This window comes from Anomaloglossus baeobatrachus, chromosome 8, assembly GCF_048569485.1.
Source record: "Anomaloglossus baeobatrachus isolate aAnoBae1 chromosome 8, aAnoBae1.hap1, whole genome shotgun sequence".
Classification (NCBI taxonomy): domain Eukaryota; kingdom Metazoa; phylum Chordata; class Amphibia; order Anura; family Aromobatidae; genus Anomaloglossus; species Anomaloglossus baeobatrachus.
In genome coordinates, this window is record NC_134360.1 from 78,646,134 (window position 1) to 78,661,376 (window position 15,243).

General features: G+C 51.7%; 1 protein-coding gene across 5 annotated transcripts in view; it reads right to left on the reverse strand.

Annotated features, from left to right (window-relative positions):
• Nucleotides 1–15,243, reverse strand: part of PLA2G6 (phospholipase A2 group VI) — a 133,508-nt gene that overhangs the window by 32,361 nt on the left and 85,904 nt on the right. For all 5 annotated transcript variants that reach the window (XM_075321820.1, XM_075321819.1, XM_075321818.1 and 2 more), the window contains one exon: nt 1,701–1,864. In XM_075321820.1, coding sequence (XP_075177935.1) covers nt 1,701–1,864 — 164 coding nt within the window. The remainder of the gene's footprint in view (nt 1–1,700; nt 1,865–15,243) is intronic.

Below are 15,243 nucleotides of genomic sequence, written 5' to 3' on the forward strand. Positions count from 1 at the left end.
AAGTTCCTAATTTCTCTTTTGGGAGACTAGAATAAGCAGCTGGCAGAGACGTCTGGCAGAGACTTATGTTGTGTGAAAACAAAAAGGATGAGACTCTTGAATTCAAGCCGTCAGACGCTTTCCTCCTTAAACATCATCCATCAGGGCATAGTTAACTTCAGCGCTCGGCTTTTGCCATCAGTGCTATATGAGAAAGAATGAAAGGAGCCGTGCTGTGCATGCCCGACCACCAATCCTTTCAGATGGGACCCCGTACAGCCCTATTTTTGTATTCAATAGGGTTCCCAGTGATCGAATCCCCACTAATCAGAAAGATCTAAAGACTAAAGACGTGAATAATCGTAAGGGTGCATTTATACGTATACTAGCCAATCACTGGGAATAACCATTCCTAACGATACAGTTTCCCAATAATCGGTCAGTGAAGGCAGATTGCCAATTGCTCGCTCATCAGATGAATCGATTATTAAAAAGAGGTTGTCCACTACTTTGATATTGATGGCCTATATGTAGGATAGGTCATCAATGTCTAATCAGCCGGGGTCCAACACCCCACACCCCCACCAATCAGCTGATTTCAGTCACAGCAGTGGCAGCACGCAGCCAGAAATGCTTAGTTCTGGCACTGCTCCGTTTTCTGATAGTGTCCGCGGCCGGGTACTGCACATCTGCCTCCTTTTCTAATCAATAGGAGGCGGATGTGCAGTACCCAGCAGCGGCTGCTATCAGAAGACTGTGCATTTCCGGCTGCATGCTGCTGCCGCCGCCAGACCTAACATCAGCTGATCGGCGTGGGTGCGGCATGTCAAACCCTGGCCGATGAGACATTGATGACCTAGCCTAAGGATAAGCCATCAATGTCAAAAGTAGTGGACAATCCCTTTAAGCTTGCTTACAAAAATAATTCTGTATCCTCAGCAGCACATTGTTCTGTGTAAGCAGTGAACAATAAACAGTTTATGCGAACAGAATAGAGATGAGTGGCTCAATTCGAGGAACTCTGGTCAGTGATACGTGGCACAGGCCCGAGCTAATCAAAAGCTGTACCGGGGACCCCAGAAGTGAGAGATTTGTGGGTCTCCCGCTTAGCTGCCAGGAACCACTGACTTGAATGCTGGACTGGAGTCCCCCGAATCGATCCGCTCAGAACAGTCGTCAAGAAATCATTCTCTGCGCATGAAGTGTGGTCGCCCTGTCCATACAGGCTATTAAGTGACCGTCAATCGGCTTTTATAGCGGCTTAATGGCACCAGTTGGTAAGCGAAAATCCAATTTGAGGGTTTAAAAATAAAATAAAATACTCCGAATAGATATAAGGTAATAAAATGGATAGCCTTACAACTACTTCCTAAAACTGTACTTTCGGAAGGGATACACATGAAAAGAAGTTCAAGGGTTTTTACATCTTTGAAAAAGTAAAAATCGGGAATAGCACAATTCTTTGTAACAATGTTTCCCGGTCTAAGATGCCCTCTGGAGGACAGCCGAGGATCTGTCATCACAGGAGTCATTTCTGTCTGCATTGTGAATTACTAATATATACGGTAATACTAATGAGAAGTCCGCAGAAAGGTATATAGACAAGGATGAAGAAAATATACTTCACTATAGTAATCTATTCCCAGGACTGAGAAAACTAATCACTAGTCTAAAGATTAAAATATATTAAGCAAATACTTAAAAAGTAAGGATTGACTTACCATGTACTATGGCTAATGCCAAGATGCCGCCAGTACTGGTGCCAGAAACCCAATCAAACAGCTCTCTTATGGGACGGCCCGCTACTTTCTCTATGGCGATAAGTAGCTGGATAAGAACCAGTCCACGAATGCCACCACCATCCAAGCACAGAAGACGATCCCGCCTGCAGGTACAAATGGATTTAACCTCTTCGCTAGACATTAATATTTTTCAATTGTGCATGCAACACAAAGAAAATATTAACAATAAGGCTATGTGCGCACTAGGCGCTTTTTGCGGCGTTTTTGGGCTCAAAACTGCATAACTTTGCTTCTCCAGAAAAGTCTATGACTTTTCATTTTTGCTGTCCGCACACAACTTTTTTTTTTTTTGGCTGCATTTTTGAGCTTAAAAAAAAAAAAAAAAAAAAAAAAAAAAAAATGGACAAGTCAATTCTTTCCTGCGTTTTACTGCGTTTTTCACCCATGCAATGCGTTGGAAAAACGCAGCAAAACGCAACTTATTTTTCCCTTGCGTATTTGATGCAGATTTGGTGCAGAAAAAAAGAAATCTGCACCAAATACGCAAGGGAAAAATACTGAACGTGGGCACAGCACTTCTGAATTCTAGTAGACTTTGCTGGCTTCACAATGGACATGCAGATTTTGCGGCAGATTTCTGAAAATCTGCGCCAAAATCCGCAGTGTGGGCACAGGGCCTTAAAGTTTGATTACTTTGCCTGTGTAGATTGGATGGGTACTTACTGACATCTGTGAGAAATTCAAGTCAATAGCACCTTTAGAAATATATTTACTTCAATGCTTATTTCATCTATTGTATAGACACAGTACTGTACAAAATAATGCTTTAAAAATTGAAGTGTTAATGGTTTATTTAACAATTAACAAATGTATTTTAGAGAAAGGTAAATCAAATCAGTATTTCGTGTGACTGCCCTTTCCCTTCATAACAGCATCAAATCTTCTAGGCACACTTGCACAAAGTCAGGGATTTTGGAGGATTATAGTACAGATGTATGAGTAGCCAATTATACCATGTAGATTTAATGATCATTATTTTCATGTGTACTGTAGTTGAAACAGTCATTAACTGAAACAGAAACAGATGTGTAGGAGGCTTAAAACTGGGTGAGGAGCATCAAAACTCTGCTACAAAGGTGAGGTTGTAGAAAAAAAGCATCATATCACAGGTCATACACCATGAAAAGAGTGAGCACCACAAAGAGACACAAGGTGCATCAGCCAAGTCTCTACCAGGCAAAGATTTCAAGGCAGGATGGGGTTATAAGCTGTGCTGTTCAAGATCTTTTGAAGAAGCACCAAGACATGGAGAATTTTTAGGATCATAGATTTAGTGGTGCACTAAGTTTCTATGGCCCAACAGTTAAAGACCTATCACACTTACATGCCTTCTAAAGCAGGAAGATGTCCAGCAGTGCCATCAGGTCAAAACTGGCAGCAATGAGATGGACCTAGACACATCTACTGTTTTGAGAAGTCTGGAGAGAAGTGGTCTTTGCAAAAAAAAACTGGCCAAAAATCCATACCTCTGACATGGAAACAAGGCCAAGCAACTCATCTAAGCATGAAAACGTAGAGACTAAAGTGCAAAAAAGAAGGGAATTTTGTTTACTTACCGTAAATTCCTTTTCTTCTAGCTCCAATTGGGAGACCCAGACAATTGGGTGTATAGCTTCTGCCTCCGGAGGCCACACAAAGTATTACACTTAAAAGTGTAAACCCCTCCCCTCTGCCTATACACCCCCCCGTGCATCACGGGCTCCTCAGTTTTGGTGCAAAAGCAGGAAGGAGGAAACTTATAAATTGGTCTAAGGTAAATTCAATCCGAAGGATGTTCGGAGAACTGAAAACCATGAACCAAGAACAATTCAACATGTGTACACAAAAGAACAACAGCCCGAAGGGAACAGGGGCGGGTGCTGGGTCTCCCAATTGGAGCTAGAAGAAAAGGAATTTACGGTAAGTAAACAAAATTCCCTTCTTCTTTGTCGCTCCATTGGGAGACCCAGACAATTGGGACGTCCAAAAGCAGTCCCTGGGTGGGTAAAAGAATACCTCGGTAAAAGAGCCGTAAAACGGCCCCTTCCTACAGGTGAGCAACCGCCGCCTGAAGGACTCGCCTACCTAGGCTGGCATCTGCCGAAGCGTAGGTATGCACCTGATAGTGTTTCGTGAAAGTGTGCAGACTCGACCAGGTAGCCGCCTGACACACCTGCTGAGCCGTAGCCTGGTGCCGCAATGCCCAGGACGCACCCACGGCTCTGGTAGAATGGGCTTTCAGCCCTGAAGGAACCGGAAGCCCAGAAGAACGGTAGGCTTCAAGAATTGGTTCCTTGATCCACCGAGCCAAGGTTGACTTGGAAGCCTGCGAACCCTTACGCTGGCCAGCGACAAGGACAAAGAGCGCGTCCGAGCGGCGCAGGGGCGCCGTACGAGAAATGTAGAGTCTGAGTGCTCTCACAAGATCTAACAAGTGCAAATCCTTTTCACATTGGTGAACTGGATGAGGGCAAAAAGAAGGTAAGGAGATATCCTGATTGAGATGAAAGGGGGATACCACCTTAGGGAGAAATTCCGGAACCGGACGCAGAACCACCTTGTCCTGGTGAAACACCAGGAAGGGGGCTTTGCATGACAGTGCAGCTAGCTCAGACACTCTCCGAAGTGATGTGACTGCCACTAGGAAGACCACCTTCTGCGAAAGGCGTGAAAGAGAAATATCCCTCATTGGCTCGAAAGGTGGTTTCTGAAGAACTATCAGCACCCTGTTCAGATCCCAGGGTTCTAGCGGACGCTTGTAAGGAGGGACTATGTGGCAAACCCCCTGCAGGAACGTGCGTACCTGCGGAGGCCTGGCTAGACGCTTTTGAAAAAACACAGAGAGCGCCGAGACTTGTCCCTTAAGAGAGCCGAGAGACAAACCCTTTTCCATTCCGGATTGAAGGAAGGATAGAAAAGTGGGCAAGGCAAATGGCCAGGGAGTAAAACCCTGATCAGAGCACCAGGATAAGAAGATCCTCCACGTCCTGTGGTAGATCTTGGCGGACGTTGGTTTCCTGGCCTGTCTCATAGTGGCAATGACCTCTTGAGATAACCCTGAAGACGCTAGGATCCAGGACTCAATGGCCACACAGTCAGGTTGAGGGCCGCAGAATTCAGATGGAAAAATGGCCCTTGAGACAGCATGTCTGGTCGGTCTGGTAGTGCCCACGGTTGACCCACCGTGAGATGCCACAGATCCGGGTACCACGACCTCCTCCTCCAGTCTGGGGCGACGAGGATGGCGCGGCGGCAGTCGGACCTGATCTTGCGTAACACTCTGGGCAGCAGTGCCAGAGGAGGAAAAACATAAGGCAGTCGAAACTGCGACCAATCCTGAACTAAGGCGTCTGCCGCCAGAGCTCTGTGATCTTGAGACCGTGCCATGAATGCCGGGACCTTGTTGTTGTGCCGAGACGCCATTAGGTCGACGTCCGGCTTCCCCCAGCGGCAACAGATCTCTTGAAACACGTCCGGGTGAAGAGACCATTCCCCTGCGTCCATGCCCTGGCGACTAAGAAAATCTGCTTCCCAGTTTTCTACGCCCGGGATGTGAACTGCGGAGATGGTGGAGGCTGTGGCTTCCACCCACAGCAGAATCCGCCGGACTTCCTGGAAGGCTTGCCGACTGCGAGTGCCGCCTTGGTGGTTGATGTATGCCACCGCCGTGGCGTTGTCCGACTGAATTCGGATCTGCCTGCCTTCCAGCCACGGCTGGAACGCTTTTAGGGCTAGATACACTGCCCTTATCTCCAGAACATTGATCTGAAGGGAGGACTCTGGCTGAGTCCAGGTACCCTGAGCCCTGTGGTGGAGGAAGACCGCTCCCAACCCTGACAGACTCGCGTCCGTCGTGACCACAGCCCAGGATGGGGGCAGGAATGATTTCCCCTTCGACAAAGAAGTAGGGAGAAGCCACCACTGAAGGGAGGCCTTGGCTGCCCGAGAAAGGGAGACGTTCCTGTCGAGGGACGTCGACTTCCTGTCCCATTTGCGGAGAATGTCCCATTGAAGTGGACGCAGATGAAACTGCGCAAATGGAACTGCCTCCATTGCTGCCACCATCTTCCCTAGGAAGTGCATGAGGCGCCTCAAAAGGTGCGACTGGGCTCGAAGGAGAGATTGCACCCCTGTCCGTAGTGAACGCTGTTTGTCCAGCGGAAGTTTCACTATCGCTGAGAGAGTATGAAACTCCATCCCAAGATATGTCAGCGATTGGGTTGGTGTCAATTTTGACTTTGGGAAATTGATGATCCACCCGAATCTCTGGAGAGTCTCCAGAGCAATGTTCAGGCTGTGTTGGCATGCCACCCGAGAGGGGGCCTTGACAAGAAGATCGTCTAAGTAAGGGATCACCGAGTGTCCCTGAGAGTGTAGGACTGCTACCACTGTTGCCATGACCTTGGTGAAGACCCGTGGGGCTGCCGCCAGGCCGAAAGGCAGTGCCACGAACTGAAGGTGTTCGTCCCCGATGGCGAAACGCAGGGAGCGCTGATGCTCTGGTGCAATCGGCACGTGGAGATAAGCATCCCTGATGTCGATGGATGCTAGGAAGTCTCCTTGGGACATCGAGGCGATGACGGAGCGGAGAGATTCCATCCGGAACCGCCTGGTTTTCACGTGTTTGTTGAGCAGTTTGAGGTCCAGAACGGGACGGAAAGATCCGTCCTTTTTTGGCACCACAAACAAGTTGGAGTAAAAACCGTGGCCCCATTGCTGAAGGGGGACAGGGATCACCACTCCTTCTGCCTTCAGAGTGCTCACCGCCTGAAGAAGAGCATCGGCTCGCTCGGGGGGCGGAGATGTTCTGAAGAAACGAGTCGGAGGACGAGAGCTGAACTCTATCCTGTAACCGTGAGACAGAATGTCTCTCACCCATCGGTCTTGGACATGTGGCAACCAGGCGTCGCAAAAGCGGGAGAGCCTGCCACCGACCGAGGATGCGGTTTGGGGAGACCGAAAGTCATGAGGAGGCCGCCTTGGTAGCGGTTCCTCCGGCGGTCTTTTTAGGACGTGACTTAGACCGCCATGAATCAGAGTTCCTCTGACCCTTCTGTGGCCTGTTGGACGAGGAGAATTGAGACCTGGCTGAGGGCCGAAAGGACCGAAACCTCGATTGTACCTTCCGTTGTTGAGGTCTGTTTGGTTTGGACTGGGGTAAGGACGAGTCCTTTCCCTTGGATTGTTTAATGATTTCATCCAATTGCTCGCCAAACAGGCGGTCGCCAGAAAATGGCAAACCGGTTAAGAACTTTTTGGAAGCAGAGTCTGCCTTCCATTCACGTAGCCACATGGCCCTGCGGACTGCCACTGAATTGGCGGATGCTACCGCCGTACGGCTCGCAGAGTCCAGGACAGCATTCATGGCGTAGGACGCAAACGCCGACGCCTGAGAGGTTAAGGACACAACCTGCGGAGTAGAGGCACGTGTGACTGCATTAATCTCAGACTGACAAGCTGAGATAGCTTGGAGTGCCCATACGGCTGCGAATGCCGGAGCAAAGGACGCGCCTATAGCTTCATAGATGGATTTCATCAGAAGCTCTATCTGCCTGTCAGTGGCATCCTTGAGTGATGAGCCATCTGCCACCGCAACTATGGATCTAGCCGCCAGTCTAGAAACTGGAGGATCCACCTTGGGACACTGAGCCCAACCCTTGACTACGTCAGGGGGGAAGGGATAACGTGTGTCATTAAGGCGCTTAGTAAAGCGCTTATCCGGAAAAGCTCGGTGTTTCTGGACCGTATCTCTGAAGTTGGAGTGATCAAGAAACGCACTCCGTGTACGTTTGGGAAACCTAAATTGGAATTTCTCCTGCTGAGAAGCTGACTCCTCAATCGAAGGAGCTGGAGGAGAAAGTTCTAACACCTGATTGATGGACGCTATAAGGTCGTTTACTATGGCGTCCCCTTCAGGTGTATCAAGGTTGAGAGCGGCGTCAGGATCAGAGCCCTGATCTGCCACCTCCGCTTCATCCTCCAGAGAGTCCTCATGCTGAGACCCTGAGCAGTGTGATGAAGTCGAGGGAAGTTCCCAGCGAGCCCGCTTAGTCGGTCTGGGACTGCGGTCCGTGTCAGAGTCCTCACCGTGGGACCTATGAGTCGCCCCAGGAGCACTTTGCTGCGCCGACCGAGGGGGGTCTGAGAGCAATGATTCAACAGTGTCCGGGGCCTGTGTTACCGGTCTGGACTGCAAAGCTTCTAGTATCTTAGCAGACCATCTATCCATAGACTCAGAAAGTTTGTCAGCGAATGCTGCAAACTCTGTCCCTGTCACCTGGACAGTGGCAACAGGTGGTTCCACCTGGGCCGAGGGTCCCACCGGTGGCTGAGGCTCCGGCTGAGTGAGTGTCACAGGGGCCGAGCATTGCACACAATGAGGGTAGGTGGAACCTGCAGGTAGCATAGCCGCACATGAGGTACAGGTTGCAAAATAGGCCTGTGCCTTGGCACCCTTCCTTTTTGCGGACGACATGCTGTTGTCTCCTCTTAGAGCAATCAGTGAGGGTATATAGCCAAAAGCAAATAGTGCGCCCGTACAGAGTAAATGTATACAATATAAGCATATAAATATACACTTCGGCACCCAGGGGGGCCAGCACCTAGTAACAGGTGCGGCTTACCGACCGCCCTCAGCGGTTGTGTGACCACCAGATTCCCTGCCTGGGCCTCCCAGAGCTGTGGAGCTCGGTGTTGTCTCCCCTCTGAAGTTCTCCAGCGTCAGAAGTGCTGAAAGGAATGGCGGCCAGCGTTCTGAGAGGAGGAGGGAGCCGTGGGCGTGCCTCAGAAAGTGCGGGAACCTGGTGCCCCACGGTGCTCAGTGAGGGGGGAGGAGGATACTAAGTATGCTCCAGCCCTCAGCGCTGACGTCCAGTGCAGCGTCCCGCCCTTACCCCTGACTGGCAGGCCCGGGGGCGGGAGTATGCGGTACTAGGCCGCAAAAGCCGGGGACTAAAGTTATAAGCGCGGCCGGCAAACAAGCGCGGTCAGCGCGGTAGTCCCGGCGCACAAACACACCCAGCAGCTGCTGCAGTGTCCATTACACAGGCGCTCTATGCGCCGTCCCCAAGGGGACACAGAGTACCTCAGAGTAGCAGGGCCCTGTCCCTGATGATACCCGGCTCCTGTCCAGCAGATTCCCCCAGGGGCTGCGGAGGGAGCCCGGTCCCAGAGCATGGTGACCGGTTAGGATCCCACTTCACCCAGAGCCCCTAAGGGATGGGGAAGGAAAAAAGCATGTGGCTCCAGCCTTTGTACCCGCAATGGGTACCTCAACCTTAACAGCACCGCCGACCAGAGTGGGGTGAGAAGGGAGCATGCCGGGGGCCCTGTTATGGGCCCTCTTTTCTTCCATCCGATATAGTCAGCAGCTGCTGCTGACTAAATTGTGGAGCTTGCGTGCATGTGTCTGCCTCCTTCAACACAAAGCATAAAAACTGAGGAGCCCGTGATGCACGGGGGGGTGTATAGGCAGAGGGGAGGGGTTTACACTTTTAAGTGTAATACTTTGTGTGGCCTCCGGAGGCAGAAGCTATACACCCAATTGTCTGGGTCTCCCAATGGAGCGACAAAGAAAATATGATAGTTTGTGGCTGTAGTTCAGCAAATAAAGTTGGGAATTTGTTAAAGATTTATGGTGTCGTCATCACTAAGAAATACATATACTTATCCATCATGTAATATCATCAGGGAGGCATTTGATTGGTTCCTAATTTAGTCTGCAGCAGAATAACACCACTTTCCAGTAAAGTTGGGGCCGGGTTTCGAGCACTGCTACTAATCAGCAGCCACTATCAGCCGAACAGAAGTGGTTCACCCATATTTATTATTGTCTAGATCGATATTATGTTGAGAAACAATGTTTCTCTCAAATACCTTATGTTGGCAATAGTGCCTGTGAGAGGAGCTATTGCGGACCACGGTTCCCCATCGCCTGACCCCCGGGCTCCGTGACCTCGGGGATCCGGTGATGTCACGTCAACTTATTGAGCACATGACATCACCGCGGCCAGCTGCAGTCTTCCTGAGTCGCCGGGCTGTGGGCGGAGTTTCACCACTCAGCACTGTCCAGCGTCACAGCCCATCAGCTCCATCCTCCCTCACAGCAAAGCGCTGCAAGCAGGAGACACGCTGAGCTGTGACGAGCGGTGAATCACCGCCCACACCCAGTGACTCACGGAGACTGCGGTGATGTCACGTGATCAGGAACTTGACATGACATCCCTAAATCCCCGAGGTTACAGAGCCTGGGGGTCAAGCGATGGGGAAGAGAAGACCGCAATAGCGCCTCTCACAGGCAACATAAGGTATTTGAGAGACACATAGTTTCTCAACATAATATCGATCTAGCAGATAATAAATATCGGTGAACCACTTCTTTAAATTTCCCTTAGGCATCCAAGGTTCGTCCAAAGGAACTGCAGGCCATTCCATTGTTATGCTATGTGAGCACTGCAACCAATATCACTCGAGCCTCGGAAGACCCACCACAACATTGCACAATTGGTGCCGATGCAGGAAAGGGGTACTTGTTATATTTGTTTTGCACATGGGAATAAAGAGAATTTTGTTTACTTACCGTAAATTCTTTTTCTTGTAGTTCCGACATGGGAGACCCAAACCATGGGTGTATAGCTAGCGCCTCCGGAGGACACACAAAGTACTACACTCAAACGTGTAGCTCCTCCCTCCGGGCTATATACACTCCCTGGATGACAATCTATCCAGTTCAGTGCAAAAGCTGAAGGAGGACATCCACCCATAAGTAGAGATAGAGTAAAACTCGGCAAAACCAGAACTCTGTCTACTAACAACAGCCGGTGAAACACACGGAACAAAAAACTGCCAACAGGCAACAGGGAGGGTGCTGGGTCTCCCATGTCGGAACTACAAGAAAAATAATTTACGGTAAGTAAACAAAATTCTCTTTTTCTTTATCGTTCCTTCCATGGGAGACCCAAACCATGGGACGTTCCAAAGCAGTCCATGGGTGGGAAATAAACCAAACTGAGAAGTAGGCAAAACCTAACTTCACAAATGGGCGACAGCCGCCTGAAGGATGCGTCTGCCCAAGCTCGTATCTGCCGAAGCATGAGCATGCACTTGGTAGTGCTTCGAAAAAGTGTGCAGACTAGACCAAGTGGCAGCCTGACACACCTGCTGAGCCGTAGCCTGGTGTCTGAAAGCCCAGGAGGCACCGACAGCTCTGGTCGAGTGCGCCTTAATCCCCGGCGGGGGAGGCACCTGAGAACACTGGTAGGCATCGGCGATAGCCGACCTAACCCAACGAGCTAGGGTCGGTTTAGAAGCAGAGAGACCCTTGCGCTGACCCGTGGTTAGCACAAAAAGTGAGGTGCACCGCCGAAAAACGGCGGTGCGTGACACATAGATTCGGAGCGCCCGCACCAAATCCAAGGTGTGCAACGCCTTCTCAAAGCGATGCACAGGGGCCGGACAAAGAGAGGGCAATGAAATGTCCTGGTTAAGGTGGAAGGAAGACACCACCTTAGGGAGAAAGTCCGGAGTCGGACGAAGAACCACCTTGTCTTGGTGAAACACCAAAAAGGGGGATTCCGAAGAAAGCGCAGCCAAATCAGAAACTCTCCTGAGAGAAGTTATGGCTACTAGAAAGACAACTTTCTGTGAAAGTCTAGACAAAGGAACCTCCCTGAGAGGCTCAAAAGGGGGTTTCTGTAAGGCCGTGAGGACCAGATTAAGGTCCCAGGGATCCAAGGGCCGCCGGTAAGGAGGGATGATGTGAGATGCGCCCTGCATGAAGGTGCGCACCTGAGCCAGTCGGGCGATACGCCGCTGGAACAATACCGACAAAGCCGACACCTGTCCCTTGAGGGAATTGAGGGACAGACCTAACTGTAGACCTGACTGTAGAAAAGACAGGATGGTCGGCAAGGAGAACGGCCAAGGAGCATGGCCGGAAGAGCGACACCAGGACAGGAAAATTCTCCAAGTCCTGTGGTAAATCTTGGCCGAGGAAGACTTCCGAGCCTGAGTCATGGTGGAGATGACCTCAGAGGGAATGCCTGAAGCCGTCAGGATCCAGGACTCAAGAGCCACGCCGTCAATCTGAGAGCCGCAGAATTCTGGCGGAAGAACGGACCTTGAGAGAGAAGGTCTGGGCGGTCCGGGAGATGCCACGGCACCTCTACGGACAGGCGGAGCAGGTCTGGGTACCAAGCTGGCCTGGGCCAGTCCGGAGCAATGAGTGTGACTCGACGGCCCTCCGTTCCGATCTTGCGCAGACCCCTGGGCAAGAGCGCTAGAGGGGGAAACACATAGGCCAGACGGAACTGAGACCAATCTTGAACCAGTGCATCTGCTGCGAAGGCTTGAGGATCGTGGGAGCGAGCCACGTAAACCGGAACCTTGTTGTTGTGCCGGGATGCCATTAGATCCACTTCCGGAGTGCCCCACTTGCGGCAGATCGATCTGAACACTGACGGATGCAGGGCCCACTCGCCGCCGTCCACGGTTTGACGGCTGAGATAATCGGCCTCCCAGTTTTCCACGCCTGGGATGTGGACTGCAGATATGGTGGACTTGAAGTCCTCCGTCCACTGGAGGATTCGTTGAACCTCCAACATCGCCAGACGGCTGTGAGTCCCGCCCTGGTGATTGATGTAGGCAACCGCTGTCGCGTTGTCCGACTGAACCCGAATGTGCTTGCCCGCCAACAGGTGGTGAAAGTCTAGGAGAGCTAGAAACACAGCTCTGATCTCCAGCACATTGATCGGGAGGGCTGATTCGGACGGAGTCCAAGTGCCCTGTGCTCGGTGATGGAGAAATACCGCTCCCCAACCGGAGAGGCTGGCATCCGTGGTGAGTATCACCCAGGACGGAGTCAGGAAGGAGCGTCCCTGTGACAGGGAGAGGGGCTGAAGCCACCACTGAAGGGAGTTCCTGGCCTGTGATGACAGAGCCACCAGCCTGTCCAAGGAAGAGATCCGCTTGTCCCAACAGCGGAGAATGTCCAGCTGCAAGGGACGCAGATGGAACTGGGCAAAGGGAACCGCTTCCATTGACGCCACCATCTGACCCAGCACCTGCATGAGGTGTCTGATGGAATGACGGCGGTGCCTCAGCAGAGAGCGCACCGCCAGACGAAGGGACTGCTGTTTGACTAAGGGCAACTTGACAAGTGCCGGCAGAGTCTCGAATTGCATCCCTAGGTACATAAGTACCTGGGTCGGGGTCAGAGTGGACTTGGGCAGGTTGACAAGCCACCCGAGCTGAACTAGCGTGGCGACAGTGAGAGAGACACTCCGCTGGCAGTCTACACTGGATGAGGCCTTGACTAGAAGGTCGTCCAGGTAAGGAATCACTGCCAATCCCTGGAGGTGCAGGACCGCAACCACTGCTGCCATGACCTTGGTGAACACTCGAGGGGCCGTGGCTAAGCCAAAGGGAAGAGCCACGAACTGGAAATGTTCCTCTCCGATTGCAAAGCGTAGCCAACGCTGGTGTGAGACCGCAATAGGCACATGCAGATAGGCATCTCTGATGTCGATGGATGCCAGAAAATCTCCTTGGGTCATTGAGGCAATGACCGATCTCAGAGATTCCATGCGAAAGTGCCGCACCTGAACATGCTTGTTGAGAAGCTTGAGATCCAGGATGGGCCGGGAGGAACCGTCCTTCTTGGGGACTAGAAAGAGGTTTGAGTAGAAACCGCTGAACCATTCCCGGGCGGGAACCGGAACAATTACCCCGTTGGCCTGCAGGGATGCCATGGCCTGAGAGAAGGCGGCGGCCTTGGAGCAAGGGGGTGTGGACAGAAAAAATCTGTTTGGCGGGCTGGAAGAAAATTCTATCCTGTAGCCGTGGGAGATAATATCCCGCACCCACTGATCGGTGACGTGTTGGAACCACACGTCTCCAAAGTGGGAGAGCCTGCCACCGACCAAGGACGTTGCTGGCGCAGCCAGATAGTCAAGAGGAGGCTGCCTTAGTGGCAGCGGCTCCTCCGGTCTTTTGAGGACGCGGCTTTGCGCGCCAGTTCGAATTATGATCCTTGGCTGCGGTAGTGGACACGGTCGAGGGCTTCCAGGATGACCAGTTAGAGGAACGAAAGGAACGAAACCTCGATTGGATCCTGCCCTGGACAGGTTTCCTGGCCTTAGTTTGAGGCAAGGAAGTACTCTTCCCGCCAGTAGCCTCCTTGATTATGTCATCCAGCTGTTCCCCAAACAGCCGGGACCCAGCAAAAGGGAGACTCGCAAGGTACTTTTTTGAGGAAGCGTCTGCTTTCCACTCTCGAAGCCACAAGATCCTGCGGATCGCGAGGGAGTTAGCGGAGGCCACCGCCGTGCGGTGAGAAGCCTCCAGGATGGCAGACATGGCGTAGGATGCAAAAGCCGAAGCTTGAGAAGTTAAGGTCTCCAGCTCAGGCATAGAGTCCCTGGTGAGGGAATGCATCTTCTCCAGAGAGGCAGAGACTGCCTTGAGAGCCCACACTGCCGCAAAAGACGGGGAGAACGAGGCTCCAGCCGCCTCATATACAGACTTGGCCAAAAGGTCAACCTGGCGGTCAGTGGGATCCTTAAGAGAAGTGCCATCAGCCACAGCCACGACTGTGCGGGCTGAGATTCTGGACACCGGAGGGTCTACCTTTGGGGACTGAGCCCATTCCTTAACCACCTCTGGTGGAAAAGGAAAACGGTCATCTGAACTACGCTTCGGAAAACGTTTGTCAGGACAGGCCCTGGGTTTGGTAACAGTGGCCTGAAAGCTTGAGTGGTTAAAAAACATACTTTTAGCTTTCTTAGGTGAGGTAAACTGGTGTATCTCTACCAGAGAGGCTTGCTCCTCAGACTCTGGTGGGTTGAGGTTCAGTACGGAGTTAATGGACGCAATCAAGTCACTAACATCCGCATCACCCTCAGACAAGTCAATGGTACATAGAGGTAGCGTCTGAGCCCACAGTAAACGAGTCCTCCTCGCCCTGCACCTCGGCACGTGAATCAGAGCCGTGGGAAGAGGAAGGAGAAGGGTCCCTGCGTCTCCGTTTAGGGGGACGGGGTCCTGGGACATGCTCTGGGAGCTCTGCAGAGCTAGGAGCAGCCGAAGCACCCTGAGAAGGGGGCTGATGCATGGACAGCAGTGTCCGGGACAGCTGCCCCATGGAGTCGGCAAAAGACTTGGAAATAGCTTGCGAAAAGGATGCTACCCAAGCCGGGGGTTCAGCCACCGGGGCCGAAGCAGCCGGAGGGACCCCTGCGGAGGCTCCAGGCTGAGACACAACCATGTTAGCACAGGCATCACAATGTGGGTATGTGCTTGGCTCTGGCAGAATAAGCTTACAAGCAGTGCATATAGCGTACATGTTTGCAGCCTTGCTCCTAGTGACAGACATGCTGCTGAGGTGGAGGCTCTGCAGCCAGAATACACTCCTGTAGAATGCCTGAGAGTGTAATAAAAGTCCACAACCAGAGGTTGTGGCTTACCAGCCCGTGCTCTCTGTGTGCCC